The sequence below is a fragment of the Gorilla gorilla genome, chromosome 3 (genome assembly GCF_029281585.2).
Source record: "Gorilla gorilla gorilla isolate KB3781 chromosome 3, NHGRI_mGorGor1-v2.1_pri, whole genome shotgun sequence".
In the NCBI taxonomy this organism is placed as follows: Eukaryota; Metazoa; Chordata; class Mammalia; order Primates; family Hominidae; genus Gorilla; species Gorilla gorilla.
Window position 1 is genome coordinate 15835882 of NC_073227.2, and position 19047 is coordinate 15854928.

At 48.4% G+C, this 19047-nt stretch overlaps 1 protein-coding gene across 2 annotated transcripts in view; it reads left to right on the forward strand.

Moving 5' to 3' along the window:
- EVC2 (EvC ciliary complex subunit 2) overlaps positions 1 to 17563 on the forward strand; it is a 146901-nt gene extending 129338 nt beyond the window's left edge. For both annotated transcript variants that reach the window (XM_004038385.4, XM_004038384.5), the window contains exons 18-22: positions 2955 to 3169; positions 4634 to 4721; positions 10798 to 10994; positions 14618 to 14719; positions 16871 to 17563. In XM_004038385.4, coding sequence (XP_004038433.4) covers positions 2955 to 3169; positions 4634 to 4721; positions 10798 to 10994; positions 14618 to 14719; positions 16871 to 17138 — 870 coding nt within the window. In that variant the 3' untranslated portion in view covers positions 17139 to 17563. The remainder of the gene's footprint in view (positions 1 to 2954; positions 3170 to 4633; positions 4722 to 10797; positions 10995 to 14617; positions 14720 to 16870) is intronic.
- The last annotated feature ends 1484 nt before the right edge of the window (positions 17564 to 19047 follow it).

Genomic DNA, 19047 nt, shown 5'->3' on the forward strand with positions numbered 1-19047 from the left:
ATTAACCAGCATCAATGGAGCTCTCATTATGTCGAAAGCAGTGGGCTAAGTGTTTAAACCTCATGTCCATCCCATGACATTTTCATACCCATTCTACAGATGAAAGAGCTGAGGCTTAGGAAGGTTAAATCATTTCACCAAGGTCCCACAGCTGAAAAGCAGACTTTAAACCTGCCTCCAAAGCTCATGTTCCTGTCCTAAACTCAATTTCTGCCTACCTCCCTTTCTCCGTACTCTAGTTACCCCCCTGCATGGTGGCCAAGGGGATGTTTCTGAAAAATAAAAGTGGTGATTCACAGCCCCATCCCCAGCTCTACATTTAAAAATCCCACCTTCCACCACTCCCTCTCTCAGATCCTGCATTTTAGCCCCTGGACCTTCTTGCTGCCCCCTGAGCATTGGAGACACATTGAGGCATGGGTCCCTTTGAAGGATCTCTGCCTAGAATGCTTCTGCTCTACCTCCTTGCAAACTCCTATCTATATTCTAAGACAAACCCAAATGTTACTTCCTCTGTGAAGCCATCCATGATTCCCTCTGGCAGAGGTGGTCTCTTCCAGCTCCCGTAACCCTCCATCCCAAAGCAGATGATGGCATTTCCCATCTCTGCAACTGTTGACATGAGTCTCTCCCTCACTAGACAGTGAGTTTTCATGTCTCATTCACCCCTGAATCCCCCAATCTATTATCTCTCTCTCTCTCCCCGTTTCTGTGTGTGTCTTTCTTCCCCTCCTTCCCTTTTCTCTCCCTCCATCCACACTTCCATCCATCCATCATCAACATCTAGGTATCTGTTCATTCATTCAGCAGGTATCTGTGGAGTGATTACTAGGGGCATTAGAGCTGAGTGATGGGACCCAGAGTCAGAGACACCTGAAATCACCCCTGACTCTGCCTCTTGCCCAGCTCTGTGATTTCAGGAGATTTCGTTATACTCTCTTGCCTTAGTTACCTTATACATACAATTAGATGATGAAAAATTCCTATCTTGTGTTATTTTGTGAAGATTAAACAAACTAATTCATGTAACTTTTATAATCTGCTGATACAATCTGGCACCATATTGGCATTCAGTAAATGCCAGCTGCTGTCATCCCCATCATCATCATCATTGTTATTGTTGCTGTTTCTTCTTTGATGAGCTATGCACTGTGCTGACTGCTGGGGAGAAAGGAGAACATGTCAACGATGCTCCTGAGTCCCTGACCTCAGCATTTAAAATCTGGTGAGGAAATCAGCTATTAGGGAAGACAATTCCAAAACCAAGTTTTGGATTCAAGTTGTTCCAGGTGGCAGGCAGGTGTAAGGGTGCAGGGGTTTGGGGACACCATCAGCAGATTATAAACCGTGGGACACATTTCCACCTTATATTCCATTCCTAACCAGGGCTCTCCTGGTGCTTGAAAAGCTCTGTGTGTTCCACCGTTCCTCTGATGACACAGACAGGCTCAGGTGTGACCCTCCCTTCTCGAGGTGGGCTGGGGCTGGCATCTGGGTAGACGTGGGGTCTCTGTCTCCAGCTCCTGGCCATGCTGACAGCATGACAGCATACACTGCTGGAACTCCACTGGGCTGTGTTTCCTTGTGGGATGCTGCAGCGAGAGGGATGGTCATAGTTCCACATCTCAGCGTGCTAGGAGCCCTGCTCAGGAGTTCTTGAAGGCCCAGCACCCAAATGCTTGGGTGGGATAGAAGGTTCTCCGTGCGATGGCGTCCATGCTATAGAGAGATGCAGTCTATCTCTGGCGGATTTTCTTCTGTCATGGTTCTTGAATAGTGTTTCAGAGTCTTTAGGGGGCTTTGAGACTCTTTTGAGTGTTTGATGCAAGCTTTGGCCTCTCTGCAGAAAATTAGACCATTTTGTACCTATTTAGGAGGATCAAGGACCACCCTCCCATGGTGAAGTCCAACCAAGGCCTCTTAGGATTTAACACCCTGTCCACCTTCCAGTCCTAATTATAGTACTGACCAATCTGGTAAATACTGGGTTAAATGTGCCCGCATTCTCCAAGGCCTGGGGCCCTCCTGCCTCCGCCCACAACCCACCTAAGCAGGCTGTGGACAGTTTCTTGTGTGAGATTATCTAATCCTGGTGGCCTAAGAATGCAGATTACTTCTGTTTGGCCAAGGAGAGACAATGTAGCTTAGTGGTTAAGACTGCAATTTCAGAGCCAGCTAGCCTGGCTTGAAATTCAGGATCTGCCACTCAATAGTTACATCATCTGACAAATTAATTTAACTCTGTCTGCCTCAGTTTCTTTACCTATAAAGCAAGAGAACTAAGAGTATGTATTCTGAAGGATTGTTGTAAGTGTTCAGTGAGATTCACGTATGAAAAGTACACAGAGCAGTGCTCGGCACCCTGATGGTACTGGTGGTGTTAGCCATAGTTGCTGTGTTCCAGCCTGGTTTTCATCCATGCTGGGTGCATGCAGATACCCCACCATATGCAGTGACAGGTGCCAGCCACCAGGCACTTTGCAGGCAGGGAGAAGGAGACACAGCCCTGCCCTCAAAGAGCTCACACTGTAGCAGAAAGGCACAGGACAGTGATTTCAGGTGACAGGAAACGGAGTGCATGCAAGGGGTAGTGAGTGGGCACATGAGGAGGGGGCATCTGCGTCTCCCAAGGAACTCAGGGATCCTTTCGCTGAGGAGCCCTTCACCAAGGAGTTTCTTCTTAAGCGGAGGGGTGAAAGAAGACTGGGGATTGGTCAGGCAGACAGAGAAAGGCACTGCATGTGGAGGGAACAGCCTATGTGGAGGCATGGAGGTGACACAGGGGTGAGAGATCGTGGTGCACTCACATTGCACCATGTGGCACAGCTGGATGGGGAACCAAGCAAGACAGAGTCATGCCAGACTTGTAGCAAGACACCCAGGAGGTCAGATTTTGTCCTCCACCCCACCTGCCTTGTGCAGTGGTGCTTACCCTCTGCCCCTTCCTTGTGTAGGAGCTCCAGGAGTTGGAGAGGAAGCTGGAGGACCAGCTGATGCAGCAGGAGGCGGCCCAGCAGCAGCAAGCCCTGGCGAGCTGGCAGCAGTGGGTGGCCGATGGGCCCGGGATTCTGAACGAACCTGGGGAGGTGGATTCTGAAAGGCAGGTCTCTACTGCCCTGCAGCAAGCCCTGAGCAAGAGCCAGACATTACTGGAGCAACATCAGCAGTGGTACGCTGTGTGCCCTGTAGCACTCAAAGATATTAGTCCCCAGCAGGCCTGGAGAACCTGGCATCTCCAACTCAGCCCACCCGTACCCACCTGGGCTCTCACCCTCTTGCCTAAGGTGTCATCCCATTACTCCAACACGAGCTGCTGGCTTTGTAGCATACTCTTTCTTCCCTGATGCCCTTCTTTTTTAAATTTAATATCATTGAAGTTTTACCAAACGTAATATTTTTAAACTTTTTATTTTGAAATATAGACTCACAAGAAGTTGCAAAGATAGTAGGGAGAGTGCCATGTACCCTTCCCCCCAGTTTTCCTTCTTGGAAACATCTGACATAATCATGGTATGTGAATTGACATTGTCACAAGACAGTGAACTAGACTACAGGCCTTATTGCGATTTCACCATAAGCATAGTATTTTATATCCTGCTTTTGTAAAATTATAAAACAGACAGACCCCCAGTCTTTTTGTTGTTGTTGTTCTTTGCATTGTTTTTCAGTTCACAGTAGGCACTTAGCCTTGGCTGTGGCATTAAGAATCCTTGGAAAAACACAATTTTTAACAGCTTCATACTTTTCCACTGTGAATAAAAAATGGACATGGAAAGGATTGGAGGCAAAGTCTATACACAGTGTGGTTAATTTTTGCAAACACACGCACACACTAATTGGAAGGAAATAGACCAAATTTCAGTGGATGTGATTTCTGGGCAGTGAAATTACAGATGATTTTCATTCATCCTATCACGCTCTTCTGTGTAAATGCATCAAAGTGCAGTTCTGTCCCATCGAAATAATTGTCAGGGGGCCCCATCTGCGTGGTTGGAGGGAAATGCTCAAAGGCATTGGCTTGATTTAGCCTGGGATTTTAGGGCATATAGTATTCATATGCTCCTGGAGGAGATGGCTTGTGATCAAACTTTTGATTTGAGTTGCACTTGCAGAAGGTTTGGGGTGTATTAGCCAGGAAGAGCACGAGGCAGATCCACAAAGCCGACTTGCATTAGCTAAGGCATGTGTTAAGCAGACCCCCTCGTGTGGGTGTCAGGAAGCCTCATGTGAAAAGGTGTCATCCTTTTGTTCTGGGTCTGCATCAATCCAAGGGCAAGTGGTGGGTGTAGACCCCAGATCTCGGTCTTCTTGGTCATCACCATGAGGACTGATGCAGAGTTTTCAAAGCAGCATCACAGAGATCACCCTGTAAAGCCATAGGAAAGTCTCCTTGTAGCTCCCATGAAACTTTTCACTTCGAGGAGCCTCCTTCTTAGGGAACCCTCCTTGACATGTTATTTGCAAAGTAGCCTAGGCAAGAAAAGGCAGTCTTTCTGGCCATCTCTTTCTATGGACATATTTTTAAAATCATGTGGCTTAGATGTGTGCTTCTTTGTTATTTAAATAACTAGGTGATCTCATAGTATCACTTTATAACAAAACCGAACTTACGTATATTTTATTTTCACTCCAGTTTGAGAGAGGAACAACAGAACAGTGTCGTGTTAGAAGACTTGTTGGAAAACATGGAGGCAGACACCTTCGCAACCCTGTGCAGCCAGGTGAGAAGGTACTGGCAGGGTCTGAGGCCGCCCCTTGCCAGCACGTCACTTCATCTTTTTCTCAGAATCCACATTTCCTCACCTCCAGGATCATGATGAAAAGCCAGCCTTGGAACCTGCAGAGCAGATGTGTGCGAAGCTCTAGCATGGGCCCAGCACACAGAGGATGCTCAGTCAGTGCTAATGGCAGCAACCGCAACCGTAATCACATGTGCCCCAGTCGATGTGTTTTCTGTGATTTGGCAGGCACCCAAATATTGTCCTTCTTCTCGATCTTTAACTAAGTTTAATATACAAAAAGTAGGTTGTACCGGGAAGAAAGTGGGTAAGAGAAAACTGGGCCAGAGCCATCAATCAGTGATACTGTACCCCACACTACACCTCTCTGAGTGGAGATCAGCCAACCTTTCTCATCCTTGGCCAGAGTTGCAGACTCACCTCCCTTCCTGATACAGAGCCCTGAGGCTGTGCACGGAGCATTATGCAGTCATGTACCTGACTGTCTGCTACCGATCGGGTTTTATACGCATCCTGCGATGGGCTTCCTGTGCTTCTGGTGTCTGTAAGTAGCAGGAAATACAACTTCAGACAGTGGTGAATGCAAGCCACATGACTCCAGAGAGGTGCTTGCTGATGCAGTGACATCAGGGTCATGTTCTGCGATTCTTTCCACAGTTCCTTCTCACAGTTCCAGCTGCAATAACTTTCAGAGCAAGGAGGGAAGAGGTCAAAGAACTGCCATTATGCCTGTTCTTTCTCTTCAAGGAAGCAAATGCCCCCAAGTCCCTGCAGCAGATTCCCCTCGCAACCTGAGAGCTGACGCGTGGGCCCTGCTAGCTGCAGGGGAGGTGCGAGTCACTTTGCCCCCCAGCCTCTAAGAAGGGAGTCAGCAGGAAGGAGGGGTTAGGGCGCTTTTAGGCGTCCAGCTGGCTGCATCCACAGGCACACCCAGCTTCCTGAATGAATTCGTTTCCTTTCACTGCTGTCACAAATGACCACAAACAGCAGCTTATCACACCTACAAACTTACCTTAAAGTTCTGTAGGTCAGAAATCCAACATGGGTTTCTCCAGGCAAAAATCAAGGTGTTGGCAGATTTGCCTGCCTTTCGGAAGCTTTAGGGGGAGAATCTGTTTCCTGCTCACTTAAGTAATTGGCAGGGTTCAGCCCATTGTGGTTGTAGGACTGAGGTCCTTGTTTCTTTGCTGGCTGCCAGCCAGGGGATATTCCTGGCTTCCAGTGGCACCTACATTCCTTGGCTCATGGCCTCCTTTCTTCATCTTCAAAGCCAGCAAGATTGCATCTCTCTGGCCCTTCTTCCATCCTCGTCACATCTCTCTCTGACCTAACACAGCAGGAAAGGTCTCTGCTTTTAAGGACCCACATGGTAATTATATTGGAACCACCTGGATAATCTAAGATAACCACTTTCCCACCCTATCTCAAGGCCCCTGACCTTACTCCCACTTGCAAAGTACCCTTCGCCTTGTAAGGTGACATCTTCGCAGGTCCCAGGATGGGACCATGGACATTTTGGGGAGGGGTCATTATTCTGTTGACTGTACCAAACAGGGTGCCAGTGTTAGCACTGGAGTGACAGTGTCCAAACAGGGCAGGGGAGGAGCTGGTGCTTCCTGAACACCTGCCATGCCTGTTATTCATTTAATCCTTGCAGAAAGATGGGAAACTGGCAGTATTATCCTGTTTTATGAATAAAGGGACTGAGGCAAAGAGAGGTGGTGAGGGCATGAGGGCCCGCCACTGCTCGTGGGGGGCTTGGGATTCAGCCCAGCTTGGTGATGCACATACTCTGCTCTTCCTAACCGGCTGTAAAGGGTCTGAAGCAGATGACCACCCCAGCCTTTGTCTCTGCATAACTGAGCCATCTCCCACTCTCAACTTTGATTCCCCCACCTTTTTCTTTGTTACTTTGAGACTTCACAGAAAGCCAGTGTCACCAGCAGAATTTCACCCAGGTTCATTTCTAGATTGTGGGCCCTTTTAAATTGTGAACTCTGTATGCATCTCAGTCTGTTTCTGCTACTACACAAAATTCCTAGAGTGGATAATTTATAAAGAATAGAAATTCTTTATCAATTTTCTCATAATTCTGGAGGCTGGGAAGTCCGAAATCAAGGTACCTGCAGATGCAGTGTCTGGTGAGAACTGCTCTCTGCTTCCAAGATGGTGCATTGTTGCTGCATCCTCTGGAGGACAGGAAAGCCGGGTCCTTATGTGGCAGAGGGGATGGGAAGGCAAAAAGGGCTAAGCTAGTTCCCTGGAGCCCTTTTATAAGACACTAATCCCATTCTTGAAGGCAGAGCCCTTATGACCTCATCACCTTCAGAAGGCCCCCCTTCCTAACAGTGGCATTTGTGGTTAAGTTTCAACATGAGTTTTGGAAGAGACACAAATGTTCAAACAATAGCACTCTGCTGAAGAATTGGCTCTATGCAGAATAAATACTGCCAGACCGGAAGCTCTGGGCAGCAGGGACCAGGTAGGATTGTTGTTTTTCTCTGTCCCCAACTTGGTGCTTTGTATAGTCTGCCCAATAATATCTACTCAGCTGAATTTCTTTCTTCCCAACTCCTGTGTATTAATAAGAGTCCTCCAGAGAAACAGAACTGATAGGATGCGTCTCTGTAGAGAAAGAGATTTATTAAAGGAATTAGCTGCCGTGATTGTGGAGGCTGATGAGTCCAAATTCTGCAGGGCTGGCCTGCAGGCTGGAGACTTAGGAAGGAGTTGCAGTTCGAATCCCAAGGCCATCTGCTGAAAGGATTGTCTTCTGCTCAGGACTGGTCAGCCTTCTTGTTCTCTCCAGGCCTTCAGCTGATGGCTGAGGCCAGCCACATTATGGCAGGCCATCGACTTCCCTCAGAGTCCACCAATTTACATGTTAATCTCATCCCAAAACACCCCCACAGAAACAACAAGAGGAATGCTTAACTGAACATCTGGGCACAGTGGCCCAGCCAAATGGACACATAAAATGAACCAGCACATCCAGTCTGGAGGAAGCCCCATATTTTGCCATTTTCTTTTTGTACTAGAGAAAAGAATCATCAGGGAAGCTCAGTCCTCCATTTCTCTCTTTGTCCTTACTCCTCTTGCTGCTCCTTCATCCTGTGGAGAGGAGCAGGGAGGAAGTGGGGAGAGAGGCTGTCCACTGGCCACTCTGGGCCTCTCTGTCACACTCCTTTGCCGAGAGAGCTGTGTCCCTGTGTTGCTTTATGGTCCATTTCTTTAATTTTTTTTTATATTTTAATTGGGGACAGGTGGTTTTTGGTCACATGGATAAGTTCTTCATTGGTGATTTCTGAGATTTTGGTGCACCCACCACCTGAGCAGTGTACATTGTATCAATGTATAGTCTTTTTTTTTTTTTTCTTTTGAGGTGGAGTCTCACTCTGTCACCCAGGCTGGAGTGCAGTGGCGCGATCTTGGCTCACTGCAACCTCCACCTCCCTGGTTCAAGCGATTCCCCTGCCTCGGCCTCCTGAGTAGCTGGGATTACAGGCACATGCCACTATGCCCGGCTAATTTTTTTGTATTTTTAGTAGAGACGGGGTTTCACCACGTTGGCCAGACTGGTCTCAAACTCCTGACCTCAGGCAGTCTGCCTGCCTCAGCCTCCCAAAGTGCTGGGATTACAGGTGTGAGCCACCACTCCCAGCCCAATGTGTACTCTTTTATCCTTCATCCCCCTTCATTCTTCCCCCTGAGTCCCCAAAGTCCATTTTATCATTCTTATGCCTATGCATCCTCATAGCTTAGCTCCTCCTCATAAGTGAGAACATACAAAATATGGTTTTCCATTCCTGAGTTTCTTCACTTAGAATAATGGCCTCCAGCTCCATCCAAGTTGCTGCAAAGGCCATTATTTCATTCCATATTACGGCTGAGTAGTATTCTATGGTGTATATATACCACATTTTCTTTATTCACTTGTTGGTTGATGGGCACTTTGGTTGGCTCCATATTTTTGCAGTTGTGAATCGTGCTGCTATAAACATGCATGTCCATGTGTCTTTTTCATATAATAACTTATTTTCCTTGGGTATATACCCAGCAGTGGGATTGCTGGATCGAATGGTAGTTCTACTTTTAGTTCTTTAAGGAACCTCCATACTGTTTTCCATAGTGGTTGAACTAGTTTACATTCCTGCCAGCAGTGTAAAAGTGTTCCCTTTTCACACTTTGTGGTCCATTTCTGTCTGTAGATGTGGCATCAGATTCAAAGCTCTTGACCCATGTGAATGCTTTTTGTGTCACCAATTTTAGTAAGACTTGACCTGGTGAATTGACTTGTCTGGAGGATTACTGATCAGGGACCACTGGAGCTGGAAGGGCTGTGACAATGAGCTGCCCTGTCCCCATATTGACTGGTGGGATCCCAGCTATAAAGGTTTAGACCCTGCCTCAAGAAGAGGTGAATCTGCAGGGTGTTTATGAAGTCACTGTTTATCCAACAAATGTCTGTTGGTCACTCTCTCTGTTCCAGGAATGGGGTTAAGTGCTGGGGACAGAGAAGCGTGTGTCACTGACTTCATCCTAAGAGCCTAGTTCCAGAGGCACACTAGAGATGGGACAGTCACAGCAGAGTTGGTTAAAACCAATGTGAGATCAGAGGAGGGACACCTGACCCAGAAGATGGGGTCAGGGAAGACTCATGTAGAGTCCAAAAGAATGCGCTGGAGAGAGACAGAGAGTAGCTTAGGAGAAATATACTCTAGGCTGAAGGAAGCTCATGGGCAAGGGCTCAGTGGCCTGGGTGAGCAGGACGGTCAGGGAAGAACAAGTATTTCAGTGTGACAGTGGAGGGAGGCCATGGATGGGGAGCGTCAGGATGTTGAAGGAGCTTTGGTATTTGGAACGGCACCTTTCCTCGTGCCTTCACTGAAAGCACTTACCAAGGTCATAGCGACCCCATGTTTCCAAGGGGTTGAGTCCCTGTGTTTGTGTCTCCTGACCTCTCTGTGGTCTCTGAACCCCCAGCCCACCCTTCTGAACATGTTCTCTCCTTGGCTTCCGGCACCTGGACTTGTTCCCTCCCACCCCTGGCTGCCCCTGCACAGGCCCCTTGCTGGACACTGCCCCTTCTCATGGCCTTTGGGCACCCAATAGCTCTGTCCTTGGGCCTCTTTTCCTCTCCAGCTGTCCAAAGTGCTGGGATTACAGATGTGAGCCCCCATGCCTGGCCAAAACTTTTAATTTTGAAGTTATTTTAGATTCACAAGAAGTTACAAAGCTAGTATAGTGTTTCAGAGAGTTTCACTCAATTTTCCCCAATGGTTCCTGTCAGACAAGATCAGAACCAGGAAGTTGACATCGATATAAAATGTACGTATAGTTCTCTGTCATTTTATCCTGTGCACATTCATGTAACCAGCAGCACCACCATCAAGACACAGAGCTGTCAACCACCACAAAGGCCACCCTGGGCTGCCCCTTTAAGGCCACACCCACCTCCCCTGCCCCACACCTGGCATCCACTGCCGCTCTCCAGTTCCAAGTCTCATCACGCCCAGGTGGTTACATGCATGGAATCACGCAGCACGTGACCTTTGGAGACTGGCTGTTTCCACTCGGCATAATGCCCCTGGGATCCTTCCAGTTCTTTCTTCTGACTGCAGAGTGGTATCCTGTGGCATGGGTATAGCACAGTGTCTTCAATTGTCCACTGGTTTAGGGACACTTCTGTTGTTTCCAGAGCCTGCACTGCTCGCCTGGTGCCTAATGGCCTCAGAATGTGAGGAGGAGGAGAAAGTACATTCATTTTGAATCGCCCTGCTGCAGGGCTTTTGCTGTGGGGATTTGGGTACTGCCCCAGTGACTTGAGAGCAGTTGGATGGGATGGACGGAGGCTTTAGAAGTGTCCTGGGGAGCCAAGGTTGCTGACCAAATAGGTTTTTTTTGACAGCTCTGAAAGTTCGGGAACGTGTTTTGCAGACTAAGCTACTGAAATATTTATCACTCCAGGACAGAATGTCCTCAGAATGTGATAAATTGAAAATGATGGTTTAAGTTGAGAGGCGGCGAGGGTCTGAGCTCCCTCCATTGTTTCCTGTAGGAGCTGAGACTGGCATCGTACCTGGCGAGGATGGCCATGGTGCCCGGGGCCACGCTTCGCCGGCTCCTGAGTGTGGTACTGCCCACGGCCTCACAGCCTCAGCTGCTGGCCCTGCTGGATTCGGCCACCGAGAGACATGCGGACCACGCAGCTGAGAGCGATGGCGGAGTGGAGCAGGTCGACGTGGGCAGGCGGAGGTGAGTGCCGTGGAGGGGCTGCCTCCCGGGGCACGTCCCTGTCCAGAAGGGTCCCCATGAGTCCTCGAGGTCGTGGGAGGCCCATGTATTTTGTCCATACTTTTTAATTTTGTTACCAATTTATCTTTTAAATAGAATCTTAAGAAAATAAGTTTACCCAGAGCCATAAATATTTCATGCATGCCCATTAAAGAAAATGTAAAAAAAAATGCATAAAAAGAGGAAGAAGAGAAAGAAATATCCATGGTTTTACCACCTAGAAAAATGACTGCTAGCATCCTGTTACATTTCTTCCTCCAGAATGTGTTTCTCTGCTGGGTTTTATAAGTGTGTGTCTGCAAGTGTGGGAGCATGTGTTTGTGTGTTGGTATGTAAATGTGTGAGTGTGTTGTGCATGTAAATATGTGTATTTGTGTGTTGAGTGTGGAGTGAGCACGCTGTGGATACAGCCTTGCTACATTCTGCATTTCAGAATCTTACAGTAGAAGCGATTTTGCCCCTTACCTTTTAACGCTCATGCAAACATCCCCCTATGTAATTCTTATCCCATTACTTAGATTATATTTCCTGCTAGTGTTATTCATTTAAATTTTATTCTTTCAATGTTATTGACACGTGGCACAGGTGGATATTATTTTTACTGGCTCCTCATGCTAAGGGGTGTAGCATAGAGCATGTAACTGTCATCCTGTCACTTGACATTCAGTTTGGGCCCATTTTTTTTTTAATTATGGGTAACTCTGCATAGACAGTCTCCTTTAGGATGGGGCCCCAGGTGTGAATTTGGTCAGTAAAGGCTCTTTATGGGGAAAGGCAGGAAGGGGTGTGGAGTAAGGCGGGTTTGGGGGGCAGCCAGCAGTGCCCCTTGAGGATGGAGTAGGTGGGGAATGAGGCTGCAAGGAAAGCCATGGCCAGGATGAAAACGTTGCACCAGGCTGCAGAGCTCACAGCCTCAGCAAGGATGCAGAGGAGGCCAGGAGGGCATCTGGGAGCCCGAGAGCCTGCTGAACCATCATGACTGTGTAGATAGCATTTGTCCTGAGAAAAGGGGTAATGTTTTCCTTATCAGAGATACTTTTTATCAGAGTATCTGACCCCAAAATCCAAGAAGTGCTGCTGAGGGTGAGTAGAGTCTGACCAGGGTGAGGGGGAGGGTGGGGAAGAGGGAACAACAGCTGCGGGTGTGGGCAGGAGGCCACAGTGTCGAGGAGCCTTCCTAGTGGCCTTGGGGCCCAGCATAGTCAGGAAGTGGGATGTGGACCTCAGTCAGAGGGCTGGGTGTGGGCGTGGTCAGAGGGCTGGGTGTGGGCGTGGTCAGAGGGCTGGCTGTGGGTGTGGTCAGAGGGCTGGATGTGGACTGGGGTCAGAGGGCTTGTTGTGGGCTGAGGTGAGGGGGCTGGGTGTGGGTGAGGTCAAAGGGCTGGGTGTAGTCTGCTCAGAGGGCTAGGTGTGGAAACAGGGGGCTGGGTGTGGGCTGAGGTCAGAGGGCTGGGTGTGGGCGTGGTCAGAGGTCTGGATGTGGACTGAGGTCAGAGGGCTTGTTGTGGGCTGAGGTGAGGGGGCTGGATGTGGGTGAGGTCAAAGGGCTGGGTGTAGTCTGTTCAGAGGGCTAGGTGTGGAAACGGTTAGGGGGCTGGGTGTGGGCCGAGGTCAGAGGGCTGGGTGTGGAAATGGTCAGAGGGCTGGGTGTGGGCATGGTCAGAGGCCTGGTTGTGGGCTGAGGTCAGAGGGCTGGGTTTGGCCACGGTCAGGGGGCTGAGGTCAGAGGGCTGAGTGTAGGCTGGTCAGAGGGCTGGCTGGGTGTTAGGGGGTCAGAGGTCTGGTTGTTGGCGTGGTCAGAGGGCTGGGTGTGGGCTGGTCAGAGGAACAAGAGGGAGCCAGAAGGAGGCCATCTCTGCCAAACGGAATGTCCAGTGACAGGATGACAGTTACATGCTCTATGCTACGCTCCTCCATGGAATATTAGGAGCCAATCATATTACTATTATTAATAATATTAAAAATAAAACCAGGTTTCACAGCCTGGTTTTCCCAGTGTGCTGCCTGCCTGCCTGCACAGACATGCAGGTGGCAAGTATTCAAGGTGACTCTGGAGTAGGAACGTGTGTGGCTGCAGGCAGGCCACTTCCGCATGTCTACCACCCCTGTGGACCTTGTTTTTGGTGCTTCCCCTTCAGCCAGCTTAGTTTGGGAGGCCAATGGGGAGAGATGGACAGGCCAAGCTGGGACGAGGCAAGAGGGCTTGAGGTCAATGTTACCATGGGCATGAGCATGGCCTTTCTTTGCCCAGCCTCATGGCCAGGCAGCCTGGATGACTCTGGAGTCCCAGGCCACTAACCCAATCTCTGAGGGCAGGGCATACACTATTCTTGTGTCCCCAGCAGCTAGCATCCGGCCATTACATCAGTTATGAGTCTTGGGTTTCAAGCAATGGGAACTGAATAATTAATCCAAGCAAGAATGGGGTGTATTGAGGGCCATGTCAAAATTCAGGAAAGAGCCAGTGTTCAGGCCTCAGGAAGGGCAGGGCCAGGGAAGCACTCGGGGCGTCCTCTTGGGTGCTGCCTTCAGAGGACCGCCCTTCTCTGCTCCAGGAGTTAGACTCCTGGGAGAGGGCCTGCCTGGCCCAGTGTGGAAGAGGCTCCATCTCCACCACCAGCTGGGCAGGTGTGAGCCACCAAGGCAGGGGAATGAGTCTAGCACATCCTTTATTGGCTTGACTTGACACCTCCCACTGTCCCGGGCAACACTCTCCAACGCCCTCTCCTTCAGTCTAGGACCACGCACCTTCATGGCTTTAGGGCTCCCTGCCTAGCCCACCTTCCAGGCTTCGCCTGTGCTTTCCCAACTTCTGTATTTGTATATGCATAAAGCACTTGTGGAGCTCCCACTGTGTCCTCTGTCTTAGGTACTAGGGCTACGTGGAGGGTAAGAGACAAAGCCCTGCTTGCGTAGAGCATTCATCCCAGTGGGGGAGGCAGCCAGTATGTAAGTCAGTGCACAGATCCCATTCCTTCGTGAGTGCCCCAAGGGCTCCCTTTGCTCAAATGTCTCCCCCAACCTGTCAGCCTTCTTCTGTCTGTGATCCCGTAGACTTGGCCCCTTGAGGGCAGAGGTTGCATCTTGATGAGGCTGCAGAAGGCGTTTGATGGATGTGCAGTGAATGAGTGAAAGAATAAATGGTGAACACTCTGGGGATGGGGGTTCCTAGTGGCAACCAAAGGTGGCATTGAGAGATGGGTAGGATTACTCATCACTTAAAGATTCTATTCTTTTTTTTTTTTTTTTTTTTTTGAGATGGAGTCTCACTCTGTCGCCCAGGCTGGAGTACAATGGCGTGATCTCAGCTCACTGCAACCTCCGCCTCCTGGGTTCAAGCGATTCTTCCTGCCTCAGCCTCTGGAGTAGCTGGGATTACAGGTGCCCACTACCACGCCCTGCTAATTTTTGTATTTTTTAGTAGAGACTGGGTTTCACCATGTTGGCCAGGCTGGTCTTGAACTCCTGACCTCAGGTGATCTGCCTGCCTCTGCCTTCCAAAGTGCTGGGATTACAGGCATGTGCCACCGTGCCTGGCCAAAGATTCCATTTTTGAAACTATAAGACTCCCTTCTTGCCTGCAGGAAACACCAGAGCTGGTGGCAAGCCTTAGACGGCAAACTGCGAGGAGATCTGATAAGCAGAGGATTAGAAAAGATGCTGTGGGCCCGCAAGAGGAAGCAGAGGTAATGATGGGCACCTGCTCATGTAGCTGGGGAGGGGGTGAGCTAAGCTGCCTGGGGGCCAGGCTGGGGAGGCAGGAGGTGACAAGGAAAGGAGGTTGCTGCAAACAGACAAAGATTTGTGACCCTGAAGACCACAAATCTTTATTCAGTGGGCTGAGTTTAGAAGCTGAAGATGAGCTTGTGGCTAGCAGTGAGAGAATGTTCTCAACATTTATTAACATTTACATTCTGTATTTATTTTAGCTAATGGCTATTTTTAATGGAATGTAATTAGAAGAATTCCTTATAGCTACTGTTCACAAAGCCCTTTCATGTCTTGCTGCATTGAGCCTTCCAGAAAGTGGGGATGATAAAATGGAAGCTCAGGGAGGTCAGAAGAGGCCCCAGGCCAACAGCTGGTAAACAGTGGCCATGAGATGTGGGGCTGCCTCACTGCCCCCTTTATTTTCTTAAACTTCCAGCCTTGCGCTCTTTACCTTCACCCCAATGCCTTTTTCCTTGGCTGTGGCTATCACACACCTACAGAGCAGAGGGAAGTGAGGGGCAGAGTGGTCTTAAATTGCTGCAAACCATTGTCCAATGTCTTCTGTGATTCCAGCTAGAGAAGATGTGGAAACAAAAAGCAACATCAGGTAGATTCATAAGGGGTTAAACAGTGATATCAGTGTGTACTCCAGAAACAGTGGCTGTTCAAGGGACGTGTCTACCTCAGTCCTGCCCCTTCCACAATTTCTCAGAGCTCAGTTGAAGGTGCTGAGACCCAGCTTCATAGATTATTCATGATCAAACGCTTGGAACCATTAGTAGCCTGGTTATCATAATATAGTCTCAGATAAGTTAGATCAGGATATTGGCCAAGAGAAGTACATGCAATCCTAGAAAAAGAAAATTAAATTCATTCTATAGAACTCTAAAATATTCCATTAGGAACATTCCTAGGCTGCACTAATAGAAGTGGAGTGGATACAGATCAAGAGACATGATGGTCCCACTGTCCTGGCTCACTCTGCGGGCCTTTGCTCTGCCTAGAGGCACCATGGACCTATGGTGGAGACACAGAGCTGAGTTTGAATCCTTGTGCAGACTTAGTAGCTCCAAGGGCAGTAATTAGTGGTGATGGCAATGGAGTGGAATCTACCACATGCCTTCTGGGAGGGTCAGCAAGCCTACCATTGACATGCAGTAGGTGCATCCCCAGTGACATGGCCTTGTCCTGCCCCGCTTGGGCACAGAGAGAGCGCTGTGGCTTTCAGGATGTATAGGGCTCTTGGTGGTGGTCACGATCATTATCAAGAGCAGCCTGGGAGTCAGGGGTTGGACTGCCCATGGCTAGGATTCCAGCAACCTTTTTATGGGACATTCTCAAAGTGTGCCACACTCTTCTATGGCAAACACATTTTGCCTGACTTCTAACTGTTGCTTTGTAACCAGGTTTCATCAGCCTGCTTTTAGAGTGAGGCTCATAGGTGTACTCATAAATGTTTAACAATTGGCTGGTGGGGAGGGGGGCAGTGGTTTCTGATTTGTAGCATTTGCCATTTTCCATGGTGTAAATATTCCCACCATGGCTGATCTGATGTCACACTAATAACATGATGACAGTGGGCTCGCAAAACTCCTGAAAATGGGCCGGGTTTGGTGGCTCATGCCTGTAATCCCAGCACTTTGAGAGGCCGACGTGGGCGGATTATGAAGTCAAGAGACCAAGACCATCCTGGCCAACATGGTGGAACCCCATCTCTATTAAAAAAAATTAGCTGGGCATGGTTGCACCCGCCTTTCGTCCCAGTTACTCAGGAGGCTGAGGCAGGAGAATCACTTGAACCTGGGAGGCGGAGGTTGCAGTGAGCCGAGGTTGTGCCATTGCACTGCATCTGGGCAACAAGAGCGAAACTCCATCTCAAACAAAACAGAAAACTCCTGAAAATGGAATGGTCATGAGCCAGGAAGAGTTGACTACAGCGCACCACTGTTACAGGCTTCAGCTAATTTTACAGCAATCTGGTGACCAAGGGGGAAAATAACCTTTCGTTAAAATAGCACTGGGTTGGGGAATTCAGGACCCAAGGAGGGATTCTCTTGGAGAACTCAGAACACTCCAGAGGGTACATTGCCAAAAATATTGAATTTGATCTTTTGCTATTTCTTTAGCATATTAAAGAAGACATGTCTCCCTCTCAGAGAGAGGATGATATTCTCTGGAAAAGGAAGTTGGCCACACCTGTCACTGGAGCCCATTGGCGAACTGGCCCCTGTACCCATTGTAGGGGCAGAAACCATTGATCTATTAAACACAGGAGAGAAGCTCTTTATATTCAGAAATCCAAAGGAGCCGGAGATCTCACTGCACGTTCCTCCCAGGAAAAAGAAGAACTTTTTGAATGCCAAAAAGGCCATGAGGGCCTTGGGCATGGACTAGCTCAAGGGAAAGACCTGCGGGAGCATCTGAAGACAGAAGGGATGATTTTCTCCTGCCTGCCGGTGTTTGTGTGTTTATAATGCACAACTCGCAAATATAAATTGCACATGCAGAAGGCACAGACCCCCTAGCACATGCCAACTTGCAGGGACTCGGTTTAATCTTGTCTCATGAATTTCCAGATGGCCCACTCTCTTCCATATCACAAGGAGATAAACACTCCTTCTTTCAGCCCCACCTCCCCAGGGCCCTGGAGGAGACCCCCACCCTGCAATCCACACCCCATCCTCTGCTGCATAAGCTATGGGCTGTGTGGTGACAGCCAGATTCTCTACTCTTATGTTTTGTATGTGTTACATATTCTATTTTTATAAAGGGAATTTTAAAAAATAAATGTGTTTTGCACAAAGCTGTTTATTACAAAACCCATGTTTGCTTTATGTAGGAAGCATTTATTTGAAATTACGTCTTACGTTTTGTTCCCTGTGTGGTGTTCAATAGAGAGATTCGCCCTCTATCACTCCAGTTGCCAAAACATGTGTCAGCCCCTGGGGTCTACCATCACCAGTTCAAATCAGGGTTATCTTCCCATTTTACAAATGAGGAAATTCAATGGCATAGAAAACTGTAGTGATTTTTACAAGATCATAAAGCTCATAAATGGCAAAATCAGGATTCACACTTCATGGCTCCCAAACCTTATCCTTTCTCCTGGCCTTGATCCATGGACACATAACAGCCCTCACACAGTTACCTATAAACAGACTCCATACAAGTGCTTGTGTTTTACCAAGAGCTTGTGTAAATGCTGACCCTTCCCATCCACACAGCAGTGCCTGAGGCCAGTAATATCTCACTGGGGCTGGGCCACATCATGGTGTCAGCCAGGCAAATAATACAATTACAATGGGTATTCTCTGACAGTAGGGGATGATTAGGATGAGAGTCCTCTCACCAGCAAGGGAAAAAAGGGATGACTGATAAAAAATCAAACATCTGTCACATGAGAGTTGCTGCTAGACCCTTCCAACAACTTTAACCTACTTTTTAATGATCACTAGTACCCCAGCAAGGTAAGTATCCCTATTCCCATTTTACTGCCAAGGAAGCTGAGACTCAGAGTTTAAATAATTTTCCTGTGATGAAACCACCTATATGGGAGGAATCCTCAATTTGAACCTGAGTCTTCTAACTAAAATGCTTATCTGCCATGGATGTCCCGTTTCCATTGGCAACCAGAAGACCAAGTCTTATTTGCAGTTTCCCATCAGCATGCATGCAGCACCCCAACAAGGACCTTCGCTGGGGTTGCACTTCTCCCAGGGGACAGCAGCTGTGCACTGTTTTCAGCTGCCACTTGACTGCATGACTGCATTGGCGGGAAGGTGCAGGTAAGCAGTTTGAATGCAGGAGAGAAGAGATGATGGCGCCAGTTTTCCCATCCATCAGAAGGTCCAGCGGGCCTCGAGTGAGAATAGAGAAAGTGGAGTGATTTTTACACACAGGACAGCAGAGTGGAGCATGCATGGCCTTGGGAATAAGCAGACTGGAGTTCAAATCCTGCTTCACTACTTAAGGGCCATAAGTTCTTGGGCAAGTAGATATAATTGAATCTGTAAAGTCCACCACATCTATGTTCTTCTCTACCTTTTTAAGGTAATTGTTTGCATTTCTGATAATTTCCTGCTTCTACAGGGGCTCTGATAGAATTATGCATAGTTGAAAGTAGATTGCATGCAAAAATTTCAAAAAATGGCTTAAAATTATAGGCTGAAGCCTGATTGAAGAGGCTGTTAGCAACAGCAGGAGGTGCCCAAGCTGCTCAAAATCTAGCATTTGAACCTAATAATAACTCCTTATGTTAATAGACAGAGAAAGACTAACTGCTGATTTACCTTTTGTAAACTCA